General features: G+C 37.0%; 1 protein-coding gene across 1 annotated transcript in view; it reads right to left on the minus strand.

The window, feature by feature from the left end:
- LOC140162405 (uncharacterized) overlaps positions 1 to 19,118 on the minus strand; it is a 30,748-nt gene extending 11,630 nt beyond the window's left edge. The window contains exons 1-4 of the mRNA XM_072185608.1: positions 18,990 to 19,118; positions 5,632 to 6,692; positions 5,196 to 5,256; positions 3,671 to 3,783 (exon numbers count right to left, since the gene is read on the minus strand). Coding sequence (XP_072041709.1) covers positions 3,671 to 3,783; positions 5,196 to 5,256; positions 5,632 to 6,444 — 987 coding nt within the window. The 5' untranslated portion in view covers positions 6,445 to 6,692; positions 18,990 to 19,118. The remainder of the gene's footprint in view (positions 1 to 3,670; positions 3,784 to 5,195; positions 5,257 to 5,631; positions 6,693 to 18,989) is intronic.
- Positions 19,119 to 19,439: the final 321 nt, after the last annotated feature.

The following is a 19,439-nucleotide window of genomic DNA, read 5'->3' on the forward strand; positions in this document are numbered from 1 at the left end:
ATACAGCACATCAGGCCACCATATCCAACCAAACCAAGTTTGAAGTTGATTGGTTATTGTGTTTATAATGCTGCAAAGTGGATTAATGAAAATGTAGGCAAAATTTGTAAATAAGCTCATTAATATTCATAAATATGCAAATAACATAACACAAAACTACACAGCACATCAAGCCACCATTATTCTACCACCATACCAGTACCAAGATTGTAGTTATTGTGTTGGAGCTGTACAGTGGATTCATGAATTTGCTTCCGCCCGTACAGCCAAACAAAGAAAAAAACAAACAAACAACCAGGCAACCACACAGGTGTGGGGGCCAAAAATTAAAGAGAAAAGTGGCGTCCTGCAGCCTGTCGCATGGGAAAATTAAAAGTAAAAATATGGAAGGCAAAGATAGAGATAAGATTCAAGGAGCCAGTTTCCACCCCGATCATGTGCCAAAATAGTGTAAATTTATTTATACCAAATTTTTGCACACACCAATAAAGTCCTTTTTTTTAAAGCTCAAAGACTTTACATTGTACACTGTACAGTCTCTCTAAAAAAACATGCTATTTAGCATATATCCCACTATCAATACCTGGTCAAAATGATGCAACCAACATTTTTAGCCCTCCACCCCTAGGATCTAGCCTAAGAACCAGCATAATCAATTAATATGGGCCTCATGGAAGAACAGAGGATACCTTAAAACATCCACTGAATGAGTAACCCAGGCAAAAGAAGAAATAAAACAAACAAAATAGATACTGAAAATCCTGAGATTAACAGCCACAGTGACATTGTTGATACTGAGATTTGTATAGTTCTGAGATTTGTATTGGAAATTGGTTTGTTGTTGAGTGTAATGAGGCTCATTTTCCAGCTTAGTGAAGTGATTGAAATCGGGCAAACTAGAGTATTTGCACCAAGCAGGAAATGGTCTCAACCAAAAGATGACCAAACATTCTATAACTCAGAAAGCAATTTTAAAAAAACTTACAGAGCAAATAACCATGAACATTACAAGTTTTGTGAGGGAATTTAGAGTCAAATAACATGGAAGTAAAAGTTTTATCAATTGTTGACTGTTCAATTTAACTGTTTAAATTTAAGCCCTAGAATAAAATATCCAAACAGGATCAAGCAAGGCGTATGTAACGCTGGGATGTTTGTATGTAATGTGTGTGGTACATTGTATGCTGGTACATACACTGAATAGTGTTGTTTGTACATAGATGGGTTATTTGGGGGGTTATTTGTACATAGATTGAGTTATTTGATCATTACACCAGTTGTTGAGGAATTGTTATCAAAAAAAAAAAGACATTTAGATGAACAATACCATTTTATATATGGCGGACAAACTGTAGCACGAGTTACCGTAGTACGAGTTACCATGTTTTTGCCAGTCAATGTAAAACTATGAGGGGCACAACTTTTTAAGGTATACCAAAACAAACCTTATTATAGCAATTACTTATCATATAATCAATAAGGCTTTAGTGTTTTTTGTTTTAGCACACCATCAAAATAAAAATGAAAGATTTTTAAGCATGTCCTCTGCTCGTAGTACGAAGTTACCGATTTTACAGCTGTCCCATACATACAAAAGTTGATATCCTGAATTAGCAATACTATGAGGATCTAGCCTTGAATGTTGGGTATTAAAATACAAAAAATACAGATTCCAATCAAATCAATTTAAAAGCTGGAGCACAAAGTATGTAAAAGGACGCCATAAAGTGTAGCACGAGTTACCGTGGAATTGCCCATGTACAGTGGTGTTGTTTCATGTCTACTTTTATAAGCGAATGTGAGTAATGTAGTTTGTAGGTAATACGCTCATTTACTGGAAGCCAGTGAAGCTCTTTCAGCAGAGGAGTGGTGTGTTCCATACGGTTTGCCTTGAAAACAAGTCTGGCAGCTCTGTTTTGTATCTTTTGTAGTTTTTGTGTGTTTTTTACAGTTGTTCCATATAATAAAGAGTTACAATAATCAATTCGAGAAATAACAAGTGAGCGGACAGCATGGTTCCAAGTATCGTTATCAATATAACAGCGAATCGTCCTATATTCTGAAGATGATAATTTAAAAGCGAGAGACAGCAGATATTTGAGATGACATAGACATGGTTGAATCAAAAAGAACTCCAAGGTTGCGTACAGAATCAGATGGTTTGATAATTGTTCCACATACATTAAGAGTTGGTTCATATATTTCAAATTATATGCAGAGCTAGCAACAAAGAATTTGGTTTTATCTTCATTCAGTTTAAGCTTATTTACATTCATCCAATTCTTGATTTCAGCAATACATGATTCCAATTTGAAAAGAGCAGTTACACTATCTCCAGGTATGCGGGGATTAAATTCTGTATTCAATACTTTATAAGTAGCAACATCTCTGATTGGCTCATTATGCGATATACCCCTTTTTGTTATGATATCCAATCACAATTTAGAGGCCAATAATTTGACCAATTTTTGTAATGCCCTGAGGGATGCGGCCCTGAAGGATAATCATTCCGAGGTCCAAGTGAATGTTAAGATTTTTCACAATACCCAAAATAACTGCTGCAAATTCATTAACCTTATTAATATCTGTCACTTTTCACTTTTTTAAATGCATCTGCATCACCAATGTCTTCTTTTAAATTTGAAAAGAAAATCCAATTTGACCTTTATCTTTAATTTTCCCTGTAAAAAATCAAATAAGCTTATTAAGGAAATACTGCTAGTGACCAATCACACTAAAATCATGCAATGTCCAAGATATGGCGATCAGCACCCACGTTAATAAGCCCAATCGGCATTGGAAGTTTGCAATGCATTGTAGGACAGTTTTTGCAGTTTTAGGACACTTTGTCCTTTGACCTTTCAGAAAATTCAGAAATATTGGGTTTTTATGCGTACAAAATATAATCTAAAATGTTTTACAATATTTAAAACAAATATGAAAAATATTAGTATTTTATAAATTAATTATTTGGTATTTTTAATGATCAAAATTATGACAATGATAAGAAAATTAATAATAATTACGTCAATTTTCCAGATATGTCAGAGGTCAAAGTGTCCCAAAACTGCTCTCAAAAACCGGAAGTTAGAATGGCGATTGGGCTTATTGGTGGTACACATCCCACAACATGACATTGTAGAGCATACATGTACTTATGTAATACATCAAGAGATTTAATCATTATGCATGTACTATTTTAATAACCTGCATTTGCATCCGCACACATATTTAAATATTATTATCTGTGATTATCCATATATATTATTGAGGTTATGAATAATTATTCTTAGTCATTGGTTTACATGTAGCTTGTAACCCCTGAATTTAATTGGTTTTTGCATGTCATCTATCACACGGTTGACGGCAGCTGCTGCGTCAATGAGGAACACGATTGTCGAGACATAAGTATGTACATGTAGCACATTCTAGAGCGTAATACGTAAATGAGGTCGCTGTACGCTCAACTAAAACAGTAAACAAGTTTCTTTCATTTCAGAAAAAGGGGAGTTGTTTTTATGATTTTATGTTTCAGTTATTAAAATAATATTTAACTGACTAAGAATGCAAAGGTATCCACTACGATAAAATATTGGACCTGCCTGTCCTCTATCACACTGTACTAGGACAGTTAAAACAAAAATTCATATCTAAATATACATGTACATACCAGCCTGACATGGCATGCAGCTCTGTTGGCAAACATGATGGACCTATCCTTCTTGAATGATAATGGACAGATTTCAAGTGCCTGAGTGTAAGCATACACAGCATCCAGGAATTCTGAAAGATAAACAATATGAAGCAAAAAATTATTATTCCCCATGGCTTAGCTGTAATTTGTATTGCATAATAACAGCTTTTGTAACATATTTTGTAACTCACAACTTAACCTGAGAGTATATGAAAGACTACACTCTGCTCGCAAAACTGAGGACAGTGTAAGAGCGGGAACTTGTGCAAAGAGTTGGACATTGTGCTGTTATGTAACAAATTATTATGCCCATATAAGGCTGTCGGTGAGCCAATCTCTGTCCTGCGAGTGGTACAAAGACGTGAACTTCAGGACTTATTATGAGGAGGGCTGAGAGCATGGTCATCTCAAAACAGGCTTTTACTAGCACAAAGTGTGTGCTGTGTGGGGGTGTGCGTATGCCTGTTACAACGCATGCTTTAATTACAGCGTACGCTTTGCAAAAGTCTTCTAGCGCGTTGCTAGAAAGGCACAAGTAACAAAATTGCACATTTTGTGCATACATTTTGCAAGGAGAACCTCGTTTTGGTATCAAGATGGCGGATCCATGCAAAGGGTGATTAAAATACACAATTCACTGTTCGTCAGGTACACAGATTTGACAGGTGGTACAGAAATCACAATCCCATTTCATCACGATACTATGTTAAGGGGACTACAATTCAGTAAGTTTGAACCAGTACAGAGTGCCTGACTTGACATTGGCCTATATGAAGTGTTCAGATACATGAAATATCTCAATCGCATCTCAATCACCAGTCTGCTGGTTCATTCTATTGAGCCCAGCTGCAAAATTAGTGGCTTGGAAACACACTGATATAAAATCCGAAATTTGACCTACGAAACAGTAAGTCACTCATCAGTGTGGTGTTATGTGATACATACATGTACAGCTCTATTATGGATTACAATTTACATTGAAATCATATAACAATCAACTACATGTAATCATTTAAATGGTATATTGTACATCATTATCAGGGACTGCCTTTTGAAAATTAGAAAGGAGCTGTAGATTAGTTAGTGGCTTGGAAACACACTGATATAAAATCAGAAATTTGACCTACGAAACAGCAAGTCACTCATCAGTGTGGTGTTATGTGATACATACATGTACAGCTCTATTATGGATTACAATTTACATTGAAATCATATAACAAGCAACTACATGTAATCATTTAAATGGTATATTGTACATCATTATCAGGGACTGCCTTTTGAAAATTAGAAAAGACCTGTAGATTAGTGTAGAATGCTCCTCTGGTCTCTCATTAGAAGAGCTGTTTGCACCTATGGCCAAAGCATAAAGAATTTAATGAGTCATCTAGAGGAGCTATAAATCACTCTTGCAAATGCAACTTAAGAAGTAGAGCAGTGATTGCTCTCACACCTCTAAAAAGGCAGTCCCTTCATTATATACCAGGTAATTCTTAAATCTCACCTCCTGTCTTGAAGATCTCATTGCCAGATTTCTTGTGTTCCTGAGCCTCATCTCTTTTGGCCTGTAGAGAGAATAAATCAAGGACAAAATTGAATACCTGAATACAAAACCCACCCAAGTCCACACTTTGAGTTAAGCATGGGAAATTGTTGTTTATAAAAGAACAACTCAAATCCACCCTCTACATGCATCTATATGAACATGTGAAATCCAGCATGTATGAAAGAACACACACATTGCTGGAAAATGACTTTTGAAATAAAATCCCTGAAATGCTAATAGTCATACTAAATTAAAAGGATTTTGATGTATTTTGTTTTGTTATTAATAAGCACTGATGGTGTTTCCCCAGGCAAAAAAGAACTAATTTCTGAAAAATTTCTGTTAGGGTGGCAATTTGTCCCCATGGCTACACTCCTACTCTAATCTGATTTACCTCTTTTTCTTCCTCCGTCATGGATGCTTCCATCTCTAAACGGGCTGCTTCATCTACTTCTATACTCTTTTCTTCATCTTTCTTCTCATCCTCCTCCTCCATCGCTTTGGCAACAAAGGCATCTGCATCATCTTGCCCATCTGCGGAGTCGGATGAAGGCGTTTCATCTTCCCCAACTGCCGCATTCTCATTCTGCTTTTGTTGAGATGTAGTTCTTGTGTCACTTTCTTGACATTGCACTTTGACATCTTGACCTTGTGAGGAGGACTCCAAAACAACATGCTCACTCGCATCCTGCCACCTCTCTGCATCTTCCTCTTCCAAAGTATCTTGAGCATCAACAAAATCCGCATCCTCCTCTTCTGCAGTTTGCATTTTTGATTCCAGCTGTTTGGAAAGCACATCTGGCATGTTGTTAGTATTACTTTCCAAATCTGGAATGTTATCTTTGTTGGCTTCACACACCATTGAATCACTGTTAACAGTCCTATTCTCTGTTTCCGGACGTGTAATTCCTTTTTGGTTACTAGTTATTGCATCACACTCTTGGCTATCTGCACCTGATTCCCTTCTGCTTGTCTCATTAGTTTCTTCCGTACACTCACTGCTCTTCACTTCTTCACCATCACCCTGTGGCCCAATCTGTGGGTCTGTAACACCATCTTCACAACTACCTTTCTCCGAATCTTGACCCTCAGTTTGATTTACATCATGGGACATTTTTAAACTGCCTATGTGATCGCCTTGTCCCTCTTCTTTACACAAAGTTTCCATTGTTGTTCTGACTTCTGTGTTACCGCACGAGGTGTTCATTAAAAAAGCATCTCTGTCAATTAAGGTTGCATTTTAAAGCAGTGTTGAATTTCCATTCTCAGTAGGAGCGCTATAGCTTATTTTATGTAAACTCTTGACTCAGAAGTGCAAGATTATGTGATGCTGGATTGTTGAGTAGGATATTGACACACTGGGTTTTCTGTTGGTCTTCAATGTCTGCTTATAGATCTGGTATACTACACTCATCTACTTCAATAGTTGATGACAAACAATTTCTAGCATTGCATCTGAAAATTAGAAACAAAAGCATAAAGTTAAAACATGTATGACAAATGACAATCTGAATTTTTTGTGGTTGCGCAATAGAATACTTTTTAGATCATATCTGGTAAGGCACGACATCATTTTTGGTCCTATAGCCCTATCGGTGTCTTACAGAGGCGGCTGGTCCAATAGTTCTACCGGTTCTCAGCACCGCTTAATTTCTCACAGAAAAAATAAATTATTGTGCTTTACAAAGCTGACAACTAAACAGCATACGGTGTGCAACTGATTATGAAGATGGATATTTCCGATATTATCTCGACACCTAGTGACTTTAGCCATGCATGTTTGGCATCTATAATCTTAGAAAATGATCCGGCAACATTACCACCCAATTTGGCGCTGTTGATTAGACCCCTAGCAGGCCTTACCGTCTAAATTTTAAAGGGGAATGGTTAATCACTCGCTTGCATGATCGATGCTAGGCGAGTGGTTGGATTTTCACAATACACGTATTGGGGTATATAATCAAGTAGAGCTTCGGTTTTAAAATGGTATTCACATTCAAATGCGCGCTTCAATTTGTACTTTTTTTTCGCGATGAGGGGTACAAAATCGATTAAATACTGAATTTGCAGATTCGCTGGCTGATTTTGTGAGATTCGCAGCAAGTGATATTATAGTGTCCATGGCGAGTGGAAAATCGCTCACTAGAAATCGAGTTTGGGCGAGCGGTGGCAAACGAGAGCGATCGCTTGCCTCAAACGGCAAGGCCTGCAGTATGTTATGTTAATATGTTTTCTATTGAAATCTTGAGGTGCTTGGGTCTCCGTATAGAAGCACACAGCAAATTGGGTATATTCGGTTCTGTGCTGAACCAATAGATTAGGCTATCACACAGTTCACAGGAATTAGCTTGTTTTCTACTGGAAAGTTTATTAATTATGGGTATATTACTCAGAAAATCAAAATTCCTATCGTTTATTCTCATTCTTAGTCAGTTAAATATTATTTTAATAACTGTAAACAAATTTTTAAAGCAAAAGCTACCGTCATAAAAATTCCCCTCATTATAAAATGAACGAAACTTGTTTACAACTTCACGTATTCTGTTGCGCTTATTGCTAGTGCGTTCGCGTACGTATTCCGCACTAGTCTACGCATCCAGCGCGATACATACGCGCACCTCTACATGTCAGGGCTGTCAACTCTCACGCATTGGCCGTGAGTCTCACGCATTGGGTCACTTTCTCACGGTCTCACGCCAAGGTAGTATAATATCACGCCTAGGTAGTAAATCTCACGCAAAAAGCTGGAAAATGAGTACAATCTCACGCATCGTCAAGCCAATTTGTTGCTCCTACCCCCCCTTTTTACATCCCCGAGCGCCGTGGCTTAAATATTCTTGGTACAAAATGAACATTGGAGTCCGCAAATCCCGGTACGTCTCTGTCTCACGCCAAGCAATTCCAAAAGGTTGACAGCCCTGCTACATGTACACGCGAGTTACGCATTATCAAGACGCGCATGATGACGTGGGGTCATCTACGGCCTGATAGACGGCACACGAAATCATGCGATTGTCCAATCAGAAATGTGTCTCTGAACTAGACCACTCCCACTGACTAAGAATTAGGCGTTAGCCTTTCGTATCTCTTTCCTTGTTGGAAAGGTATAACGTTGAGGAGATAGGAACATGTACCGAGATCCGGGACCTACTCTGCCATGTTTGGCTGAGTAGCGGTATGAACACGGTCTTTTGTGCCTATGTAAATTAGTCATTGTGTAAAGATGTGTTTATACCCATGGGTTACTCATCATCAGACTGAATCATTGTCGCTAACTACACAAGTTATGTGTATAATTTTAGAGAACGTTGACCGACAGAGGGTGTCAATATAGGCCTACGTGTCGCTTTTGAAAAACAGCGAATCATGCGCATGCTCAGCAGGCAAATACGACGGCGATTTAGTACACTGATCATGCGTGCGATTCAGGTTTCTGCAAAAGCGATGGAGTATAAATGCATCTTTAGAAATGACCGGCGATTGTGTGTTCTCAAGTGGGTTTTATCATGTTAATTAGTGACCTGACACACATTTGTATTGGTTCGATCAAGCATTGAAATGCTGTCATTTTTTATACTGGATCGTTCAAGCATCTCCAACAAATTTAATTTTTCAATGTAAGTGCCTCTGGCCCTAGTAGAAGTAAAAAACGGATACTATGGCCAGAGTTCTAGGGCTACTAAGAATTAGAGAATAAACGATAGGAATTTTTATTTTGCCTAGATCCTCTACCGTGTGATAGACGACAGGCAGGTCCAATATTTTGAGTAGTGGATGCCGGCGCCTGTCCGAGCAGGGCTTCAACTCAACTGTTGCAAAAATATAGGGATAATATAGGGCCAATTTGCGAAAAAATATAGGGATAATATAGGAATATTTTGGAAAAAATATAGTAAAATATAGGGCAAATGATGGATATATAATAGAATAGAGGATTTTTTATCGACATATTTTACACAAAATGTACCATATTCACTGTATTTAACAGTTTCTTCTTACTAGTGCGTGCAAATTTGCACAGGAAATGGCTTCCTCCATTTCCCCTTGGCCATTCCTATCCACCACTCAAGAAAGCCTATGATCATGTGTAATGAATTGGGGATAAATGTGTTGCTCAAATTTTGACAAAATTGTTTTTTGTATCACACAAAAGTGTCAGTAATTCATCACATTTTTCAAAAATATACAAATTAATTTGCTTTATTAGAAGTATATGTAAGACCTTACACTTGCGCATGTAAAACAGACAATAGGACAAAAATGTAGAAACAACATGACTTTAGGAATGATACTGAAATTATTGTAATATTCTACTGCACAGTATAATGTAATGGAAGTGCAGTGGACCTTTTGGTTTATCACATAGTAAATTACACTAATTGGGACCTTTGCTGTTTTAATCTACATCAATGATCTGCCTGACAACCTGTCTGAGAGAGAGAGAGAGAGAGAGAGAGAGATTATTCGCCGATGACTGCATTGTATATCAAGAAATCAAATCTGTTGAAGATTCTAGGATTCTTCAAAATGACATAAACCATCTCAGTCTGTAACTGGGAAACCAACTGGAAAATGGGTTTCAATCAATTACTCCAAATGCTTTTTAATGAGAATCACTCAAAGAAACAAGCCAATTGTAAACCGGACCAACCGTTATAAGATGGGAGACAGTCTGCTTGACGAAGTTAATCATTACCCTTACCTGGGAGTAGAGCTCTCATCCAGCCTTACCTGGAACAGACACATAAATCAGATTGCCATAAAACCAAATAGAATTTTGGGACTTCTTCGAAGAAACTTATCCTCTTGTGACAAGTCAACAAAGGAGGTAGCGTAAAAAGCACTTGTCTGCCCACTGTTGGAATATTGTCACGACAATATGTGATCTTCACCAGAGAAACAATATTGACACCCTTAACAATTAAGATTCAGAGGTGTGCAGCCCGGTTTGTCCATAATGACTATTCAAGACAAGTGCTTCTGACATATTGAGACGCCTTGACTGGGAGTAACCGGAATCAAGACGCACCAAAGCCCGCCTATGTCCCATCTACAAGGAGACTCATGACATCATACCCAGTAACATCACATCTCATCCAAACCAAAACTCCGAAAACTACATATACTAGGCAGTCTTCAGGTCACTCTACACCTGCATCAGAGCCAACCAAAATGGCTATTTGCAGTCACTATATCCTTGGATCACCCCAGAGTGGAACATGCTTCCTGACACCACCAGATGCGCACCAACTTGATCACCTTTTATACTTATAAGTCACAGCTAGACAACATGGACATGAACTATCTCACCAAATCTGCCCACATCTTAAGCTGCTGAAACATGTTCTGGGCAATTCCATGTTAAAATGACATTTTTTCAAAAATATGAACTTTGCAATTGGCAATGATTGATGATATATTTTGATTATACACCCTTTAAAGTTAACAAAATAGAAATTTTCAAATGAATATCAGCTGCAGTATTTTTTTTTCATTGACTTGAAGGATTTAATGTATTTTCCTACATTTTGTTAATAGCAGATAGTCAAAAGTAATTAATTTTTTTTCTCATTAATATATGGAACAAAAACAATTTTTTTGTGATAGTGTTGTTTGATACATAATTTGTCAAAATAAAAAATAAAAAATTAGGAAGCTGTGTTGGTAATGGTCAGGATGGAACGGCAAGTTGTATAATGTTAAGCATGTAACGCGAGTCACAGAAAGAACAACTTTTTAATGCAGTAAAAAATCTAAAGGGTTATAAATGTTCCCTTTCATTTTCCTCCTGGTTTGGGTCATAACTCATAATTATTTCATAAGGTTTTTGGTTTGCTACAATTGTACCACCAGAGACAGACTATTCAAAATGGTAACGCTGAGTCACAATGTAACGCTTGAGTCACAATATTATAACTTGAGTCACACATATTATACAGCTCTCTATACAGTAGGGCTAGAAAATAATCCATAAATAATCACTAAAACTTCTCCTCCTAATTTTACCCTCCCCAGGACTCATAATTATTGTACATCACTTAACAAATTGCAGGACTGGAAACCGTTTTGTCCCCTTCTGTGAATTCAAATTCACAATTTGACTTTCCATTATAAACACCCATTATAAACACCCACTACCACCATTCTACCCCAGTTTCTCCATCTAACCCCAGAACAGAAGAACATGTTTAAAGTTGAATTCCACTGTTTCCACAATATAAATTAAATAGAGCATGTTTAGAGCTTTCAAATTGGGCTGTGTTATCAAATAGTGAGTGTAACAGTCATGTAAGGTAACGTGAGTCACACACTAAATTGGCCATTTTAAAAATACCAAACTCAAATGTACTTAATGTTTGCTTCTGTAGTATAGCTGCAGAGTGTGATCGGAAATTGGGTAACATTTGGTGAAAAAATAGGATTTATTCAAATTTCCATAAAAAATGGTTTTAATTTGGTGGAAAGGATTATATTTTAATAATCTAACAGAAAAAGAAAAATTTGTTTCAAATTTTGTGTTTTCCGTGCCGCTAAAGTTGCGTGCATTATTTGTAGCGTGAGGGACGGACACTATGTTGCATTATTATGAAAATACTTCTCTTAGAAAGAGATTATATGCTATTGTCAATTTTTGTTTACAGATTATTAGTACAACCCTTGCTACAGGAAATATCAATGAGAATTTTAATTGGATGTCTTCCAGAAGATAGGAGGGGTCATGGAAGGTGAACCCCAGAAATTTTGTCCGTCCCTCACGGATAAAAATCCAAAAAAGTTTTTTCTCTGAGAAACATTTCAAGGAATTAAATTAGCATATACCCTATCTATCAATATTAGTGCTCACCTTACTAGAGATAAAGAAACTAAAATTCCCAATCTTTAAATCTAAGAGTTATTAGTCCTTAATTAATGTGAGGGACGGACATGTCCGTCCCTCACACTAACTTATTTTGGATGTACAGGTACCAATGTATGTTGAGTGAAAATATTTTTGTTTACATATCAATAGTGCAACCCCTGCCACATGAAATATCAATGAGATTTTTAATTAGATGTCTTTCAGAAGAGAGTTGGAGGTCGTGGAAGGTGAATGCTAGAAATTTTGTCCGTCCCTCAGTCCAAAAAGCTGTTTCTCTGAGAAATATTCTAAGGAATTAAAATAGCATACACCCTATCTATCAATATTAGTGCTCACCTTACTAGAGATAAAGAAACTAAAATTACCAATCTTTAAATCTGAGAGTTATTAGTCCTTAATTAATTAAGGGACCGACATGTCCGTCCCTCACACCAACTTATTTTGGATGTACAGGTACCAATGTATGTTGAGTGAAAATATTTGGCCACTAAATATTAAACCCAATTCTTCTACCCAGTCAGAGAGTCTGTCTAAAACAAATTCAGGCCAATCCCTAAAGGTCATGCTCCCAAATATTTGGAATTGAAGGTCCTGTTGCAAAAAAAGAGGGTCTGTCCGTCCCTCACACCAACTTATTACAATTAATATTATTGTAAATTACTGCTTCTTTATCAGTAAAACTACAATTGGGTATTGAAAACAAACAGCATGAAGTAAAACTTCTGTGTAATTTGAAATTAAAAGTGAAATACACACTGAATAAGATATTTAGGCATCATATGTCCGTCCCTCACAGACAAGCTGTCCGTCCCTCACACAAGTATTTAGGGGGTATAATCATATGATATTTCCACTGAACTTGAATTATTTTGACAACTGCATTGCATTTAGATGTCAAGGATAGCATTAGTGGTGGATTTGGAGAAATCTTGCCAAATTTGAAATTTTGTAACATTTTGTCCGTCCCTCACATAGAAAATGTCCGTCCCTCACATAAACTTTCGACCCGTTTCATAGACGCCTTGAAAACAAACTGGGTCAAATTTCTTAATTTTTGGAGAGATGGAACATTACTCTTTCATGAAAAGTATATATTGATTAAACATGTGTATAAGTTTCAATAGAAAACTTGAAGATGTAACTAATGGTGGTGATTGCTTATTCTATTGATTTCCGTCCCTCACACGTGAAAATTTTGTATAGTGAAATAATTGATGCACATGTGGCAACATTTTCATGCATGAAATAACTATTGGTTGAAGGGTTATATATTAACCTAACTTAAAGGAATAAATTCTAACAAGGGTTAATTAAACACAGCAATTAATCTATTGATGTCCGTCCCTCACGTGAGGGACGGATTCCGATCACACTCTGCAGTAAAAGGTAATTACCTAGTGGTATCAACTTTTGTGTGCAGCTTCTTGTTTGTGGAGAAATATTGAAAAAGTAAAAGCTCAATTTTTGTAACCAAAATCACAACCACATTTTTGCCAATAAATGTTACATCGTTACATGATAGAGTTATTCACAAATTACAAGTTTACGTGATTTGATACATGGAAAGAGAAGATGAATAAATCAAGTCTGAGGAATGTGTTCCACGTTGATCAGCGGCAGCCTTTTATATTTTGCTACTAGGGGCTCTGCAATAAGCAGACCTCACTCTCAGCCTGCCATAAATTGCTTGATCCTCTTCTCGGCCTGCCAAAAAATCCTTACCCCTCTTTGCACATACGGAAAAATTTTAGGAACCCATTTTGCAAACCTTAAATGGTCTATATCAGTTTTGCATATACACCAGGCACAAAAAGAAACTCGTCAGTTATAGTCACCCTTGCTGTTCAACAACTTGATAATTTTGCATTATTCTGAAATATACATTTTGTTAGTTGGATTTTGCTTTCTCGTTTGACATCCTGTTCATGAAAATCGAGCAAGAATTGACCAAGATATGGCCTCTAAACCCCCCAAATCGAAAGTTGCAATTTTAACGATTCAATTGTGCCTGTTACACTGTGTGCTTTATTGATCGGCCCGTGGTGCTTGTGTACAACACAACGATGCATCCCATTGAAAATAGTTGAAATTGCAACTTTTAATTTTGGGGTTTGAGAGTTTGGAGGCGCATGTCGTGGTCAATTCTTGTTCAATTTTTACGAACAGGGTGTCAAGTGAGAAAGCAAAGTCCAATTAACAAAATGTATATTTCAGAATAATCCAAAATGATCAGGTTGTTGAACAGCAAGGATGACTATAACTGACAAGTTTCTTTTTGTGCCTGGTGTATATGAATGTTTCCATACAGTTTTTCAATGCATTTTATGTAATAAATGTATATGAAAATTGTATTCTTATTCAAATTGCCAGTTTTTTTAAATTTCCATCATTAGCCCCCATTACCACTACCCCACCACACCACCACCCCACCCCAGAGGGGAGGGTCCTTTTTAATGCTAAATTGCAGTATTTTTATAGTGCTAAAGTAAAACTGACCACAATGGAAATGAAATTGAGCGTGTTTAAAGCTTTCAAAGTGGGACCATGTAATCAAAATAGTGAGCGTGCTTGTGAGTCACGTAACGCTTGAGTCACGCACCAATTTAGCTAAAGTTGGCCATTTTAAAAATACCAATCTCAAATATACTTGGTGTTTGTTTCTGTAATACAGCTGAGATATAAGGTAATTACTTAGTGGTATAAACTTTTGTCTGCAGCTGTTTGTTTGAGGAGAAATATTGAATAAGTAAAAGCCTAATTTTGAAGGTGTAATTTTTTAAATGTGAGTCACAATCACATTTTGCTAATAAATGTTTCATCTAGTTATTTACAAAATTAAAGTTCATGTGATTTGATACGTTGGGTCAGTAAGTACATGTGGAGAGAAGATGAATAAACCAACTCTTTGTTCAATTGTATTTATATGACATTGAATGTGCTGATTTTATCAAAAATGTAACGCGAGTAACGTGGAATTGCCCATCTTAGTTCGCGCACTTGCATTGAAAATCTACAAGCCCATGTGTCCCAATTGCATGGCAGTGTGTGCGCTGTGACTATCCAGTATCGTGTCATTATGTATAGCTGAAACCATCAAATTGTGTGTATTCTTGACAAGACACACTAACTGAATAAGAATTTTATGTGAATGTCAGCTAAAATCATAGTGATTTTTAAAACAATATACCAGTAAATTACCTTCTCCACCTATACCAAATTATGTGGTGTTTGCAGTGTACTTCATACTTCGAAACTTCATATCGATTTAAATATTCCATAAATAATAAGAAATGTTAATTTTAACCAATTCGATTAGTGCTGCTATTTTGAAGCCCAAAATATAAAAGAGCACATAGTCATAGAGTCCCTCAGTTGTCTTTATTGGAACACAATATTATAAAGTAGAAATAATGATTTGATCAAATATCTGCAGTGCACGTAAAAACAAATACGAACATTTTGAAGAACAATTAAAATATAGGAATTATAGGGCATTTTACAACAATATAGGGAAATATAGGAAAAGTTCAAAAATATAGGAAATATAGGGCCAGTTGAAGCCCTGCGACAGTGTCGTCTATCAGACATAGGTAGAGGATAGGCAAAATAAAAATTCCTATCGTTTATTCTCATTCTTAGTCAGTTAAATATTATTTTAATAACTGTAAACAATTTTTTAAGCAAAAACTAAGTTACCGTCATAAAAACTCCCCTCATTATAAAATGAACGAAACTTGTTTACAACTTCACGTATTCTGTTGCGCGTACTGCTATAGCCAAAATATTAAATTCTCGATCATGAGAGCCAACCGCAATAGTCTACGCATCCAGCGCGATACATACGCGCACCTCGGCTCTAGCTCTACACGCGTGTTACGCATTATCAAGACGCATGATGACGTGTGGTCGTCTACGGCCTGCCCTGATAGACGGCACCCGAAATCATGCGATTGACCAATCAGAAATGTGTCTACTGTCTACGAACTAGACCACTCCCACTGACTAAAGGTCCGTTCATACTGCCACCGCATTTGCGATGCGTTGCTTTGCGATGCCGATATATCGATTACTTTTGCCGCAACTCAACGCAACTCGTCGCATTGGCGATCCTGACTTTTAGACCACCCGCGCTATATAAGGTACAAATTGCAAATTTATCATATTAAACTTTCGCAACAAGGTTAAACATGTTTTAACTGTACAAACATACCTTTTATTCCATCAAACAAGCTTTATTTTGTTCAAAAATTCACGTTTTTATAGCTATTTTTGACGTAAAAGAGCTGGTTACAAAACCGGTGATGCCAGCTCCGAAGTTTTCGCGTAGCACAAGCGCTTGATGTACGCTCATTTTGACGGTAATTTACGCTCGCGTATCATGCATTTTCAAGCGCGTTTGACATCGTTTTACTGCATGACGCAATTCTGCATTTATTCAAGATGGCGAATTTCTCGAAAAAAGCGTGATGTATTTTACCCGTAATTTCCCTCATTACTCAAGCCCTGCCCTCTTTCACAATATTTTAGCTTCTGGGTCAGTCCATGTCAAAACAGACTGAGTGTACACCCACCCTCTTGGATTATGATCTCCTTTGGCTCAGGGTACCTTTCATGGACCCCTAGGTGAGGTCACAAGAAAAAATTCAAATTCAATTTCGTTTCGAATGGCGGGCCATCTAAGTTTGGGGACCTTGACCAAAATTGGGAATTTAAGGTGTCCAAATGACAAAGCGCTCTCTTTGAGAGGCATTTTCTTCTTAATTAAATCAGTTGTGACCCTCTTTTTGAATGTGGTCACTCACTGGCTGTGTCTGAAATGCCTAATGCCAAAAAAGATTGATTTCGGAATTCCGCCGGGCTTTCAGAGGGGTCAACATCAGCACTTCATACTGTTCAATCAAATTACCTTTGATTTTGAAGGACCCATGATAATGCCACAGTGCACATATAGGTCCTAATTATGTTCAGAATGGATTAACCATGTGCCAATGTCTATGAGCAATTTCAAAAAAAGAGAAATTTCTAGACCCCCTACAGAATTTTAGGCCCCCCTAAAGTGGTTCAGCCACAAATGGGGCTTAAAATCGGCAAATTTTGACACCTAATAACTTTAGGTGTACACCAGATATGAATTTCTAGTCTTTTGCATCTTAAAGAATGTAGTCTTATGTTACTAGGAACATAAGATTTGTTTTGTATTTTTTGTGTTTGATACTTTCAAAAAGGTCGTTGACCTATGAACATTTTTCGTCATAGCGCCCTCCTGAAAGGTCTGACACATAACAAACTATACATTTTGGAATCCTCATGACCATACTGAGTAATTTGATATATTACTTGACATAATTGGGAGCATTCTGAAAATTTGACCCCATAACCTGTACTTTGCATGTGCATCGTTGCCAGGAAGTGCATTTTTGACCCCCTTAAAAATCCATACAGAGGATTAGAAAGTAGTTTTTTCTTATTACTTGACTCAAGAGCAACTTGAAATATCAGGATAAATAATACAAATGGCTATAAAGTGATCAAAAATATAAAAAAATATCATACTAAAATTGGTATTTTGTACCGTATCCTGTATGCATGGTATGTTAGGCAAAAATGACTATTTTTGAAAGCGTCAACTTAAATACTAAAACACACAAAATACAAAACAAATCTTATGTTCCTAGTAACATTAAACTACATTCTTTCAGATGCAAAAGACTAGAAATTCATATCTGGTGTACACCTAAAGTTATTAGGGGTCAAAATTTGCCGACTTTAAGTGCCATTTGTGGCTGAACCACTTTAGAGGTGGCCTAAAATTCTGTAGGGGTCTAGAAATTTCTCTTTTTTTTAATTGCTCATAGACATTGGCATATGGTTAATCCATTCTGAACATAATTAGGACCTATAAGTGCACTGTGACATTATCATGGGTCCTTCAAAATCAAGATAATTTGATTGAACAGTACTGAAGTGCTGATTTTGACCCCTCTGAAATCCCAACGAAATTCGAAATCTATCTTTTTGGCATTAGGTATTTCAGACACAGCCAGTGAGTGACCACATTCAAAAAGAGGATCACAACTGATTCAATTAAGAAGAAAGTGCCCCTCAAAAAGAGCACTTTGTCATTTGGACCCCTTAAATTCACAATTTTGGTCGAGGTCGCCAAACTTTGATTGACCGCCATTCAAACGAAATGGAATCTGGATCTTGTTCTTGTGGCCTCACCTAAGGATCCATGAAAGGTACCCCTGAGCCAAAGGAGAGCAAAATCCAAGAGGGTGGGTGTACACTCAATCTGTTTCGACATGGACTGACCCTTCTTGGATATCATCGGAAACATAGATTAGTAATATTAGGTAGGTCACTGTATTTTTAAAGATTGTTTAGATGGTTTTACAATGAAAACATTGATGTTAAAGCTTCTTTTCAAAAATTGGTTTTAGCTTGTTAAAAAGCGGGTAAAAAATAGTTTTTAGCTTGTTGGATATTGTTGCTTAATAGTTTAAAGCTTGACTCCTTAGATGAAACTTTTAGTTTAAGCTTGTTAGAATATTAAACCTTGATGAAATAGTAATATTTGAGCCCTATATAGCGAGGGTGGTCTAAAAGTCAGGATCGCCGTCGCATTTCCAGGACCAGGTTAAAATGTATTTAACTTTATTGCGATATCGCAATACAGTAGTTTGCAGTACGATGCAGTGCGGCACCGCACCGCATCGCAAAGCAACGCATCGCAAATGCGGTGGTAGTACGGACCTTAAGAATCCTCAATGATAGTCAGCCGAGTCATGCAGTGAGTTTTGGTCGTTACATGACTATCATTTTTGGCTTAAGCTTAACAAGGTCAGGGCTATAAAAATATTTAAATAACTCACTTTAATAAAATTGTACCTCACCTTCATATTTCTTATACTTATACGGCCGTTAATAGCCCATTAAAAATCAAAGAAAGCATAAAACCACGACCATTTCTCTATTCACTAATTACGCAAGTCTGACGAATTCTGCTCTGCTTCTCTTCCTGCATTGATACAGGGCGATGTGACTTCATAAGGGCAATGTCGGGGATTATAGGATACAATCGATGGGGAGAGATGAGGTCCGACCAGGTCCGACCGAGTCTCCTACACAGGTTACGCTCCCTGTGGAGGGCGGAACCAAACTGGCTGATGTGGAGACTAAGCCAGTTTGCGTCGGTCTGATACTCGTCTTTGACCATGCGCAGATCTGGCTGGTCAGGATGATTTAATATCCCGAATTTATAATATGCCTACCAGTTCCATCTATTACCGATTTGTTACCATGTTTAATAAATTCGTATTAATCGTATAATAAAATGTGGCCAA

This window comes from Amphiura filiformis, chromosome 10 (genome assembly GCF_039555335.1).
Source record: "Amphiura filiformis chromosome 10, Afil_fr2py, whole genome shotgun sequence".
Lineage (NCBI taxonomy): Eukaryota > Metazoa > Echinodermata > Ophiuroidea > Amphilepidida > Amphiuridae > Amphiura > Amphiura filiformis.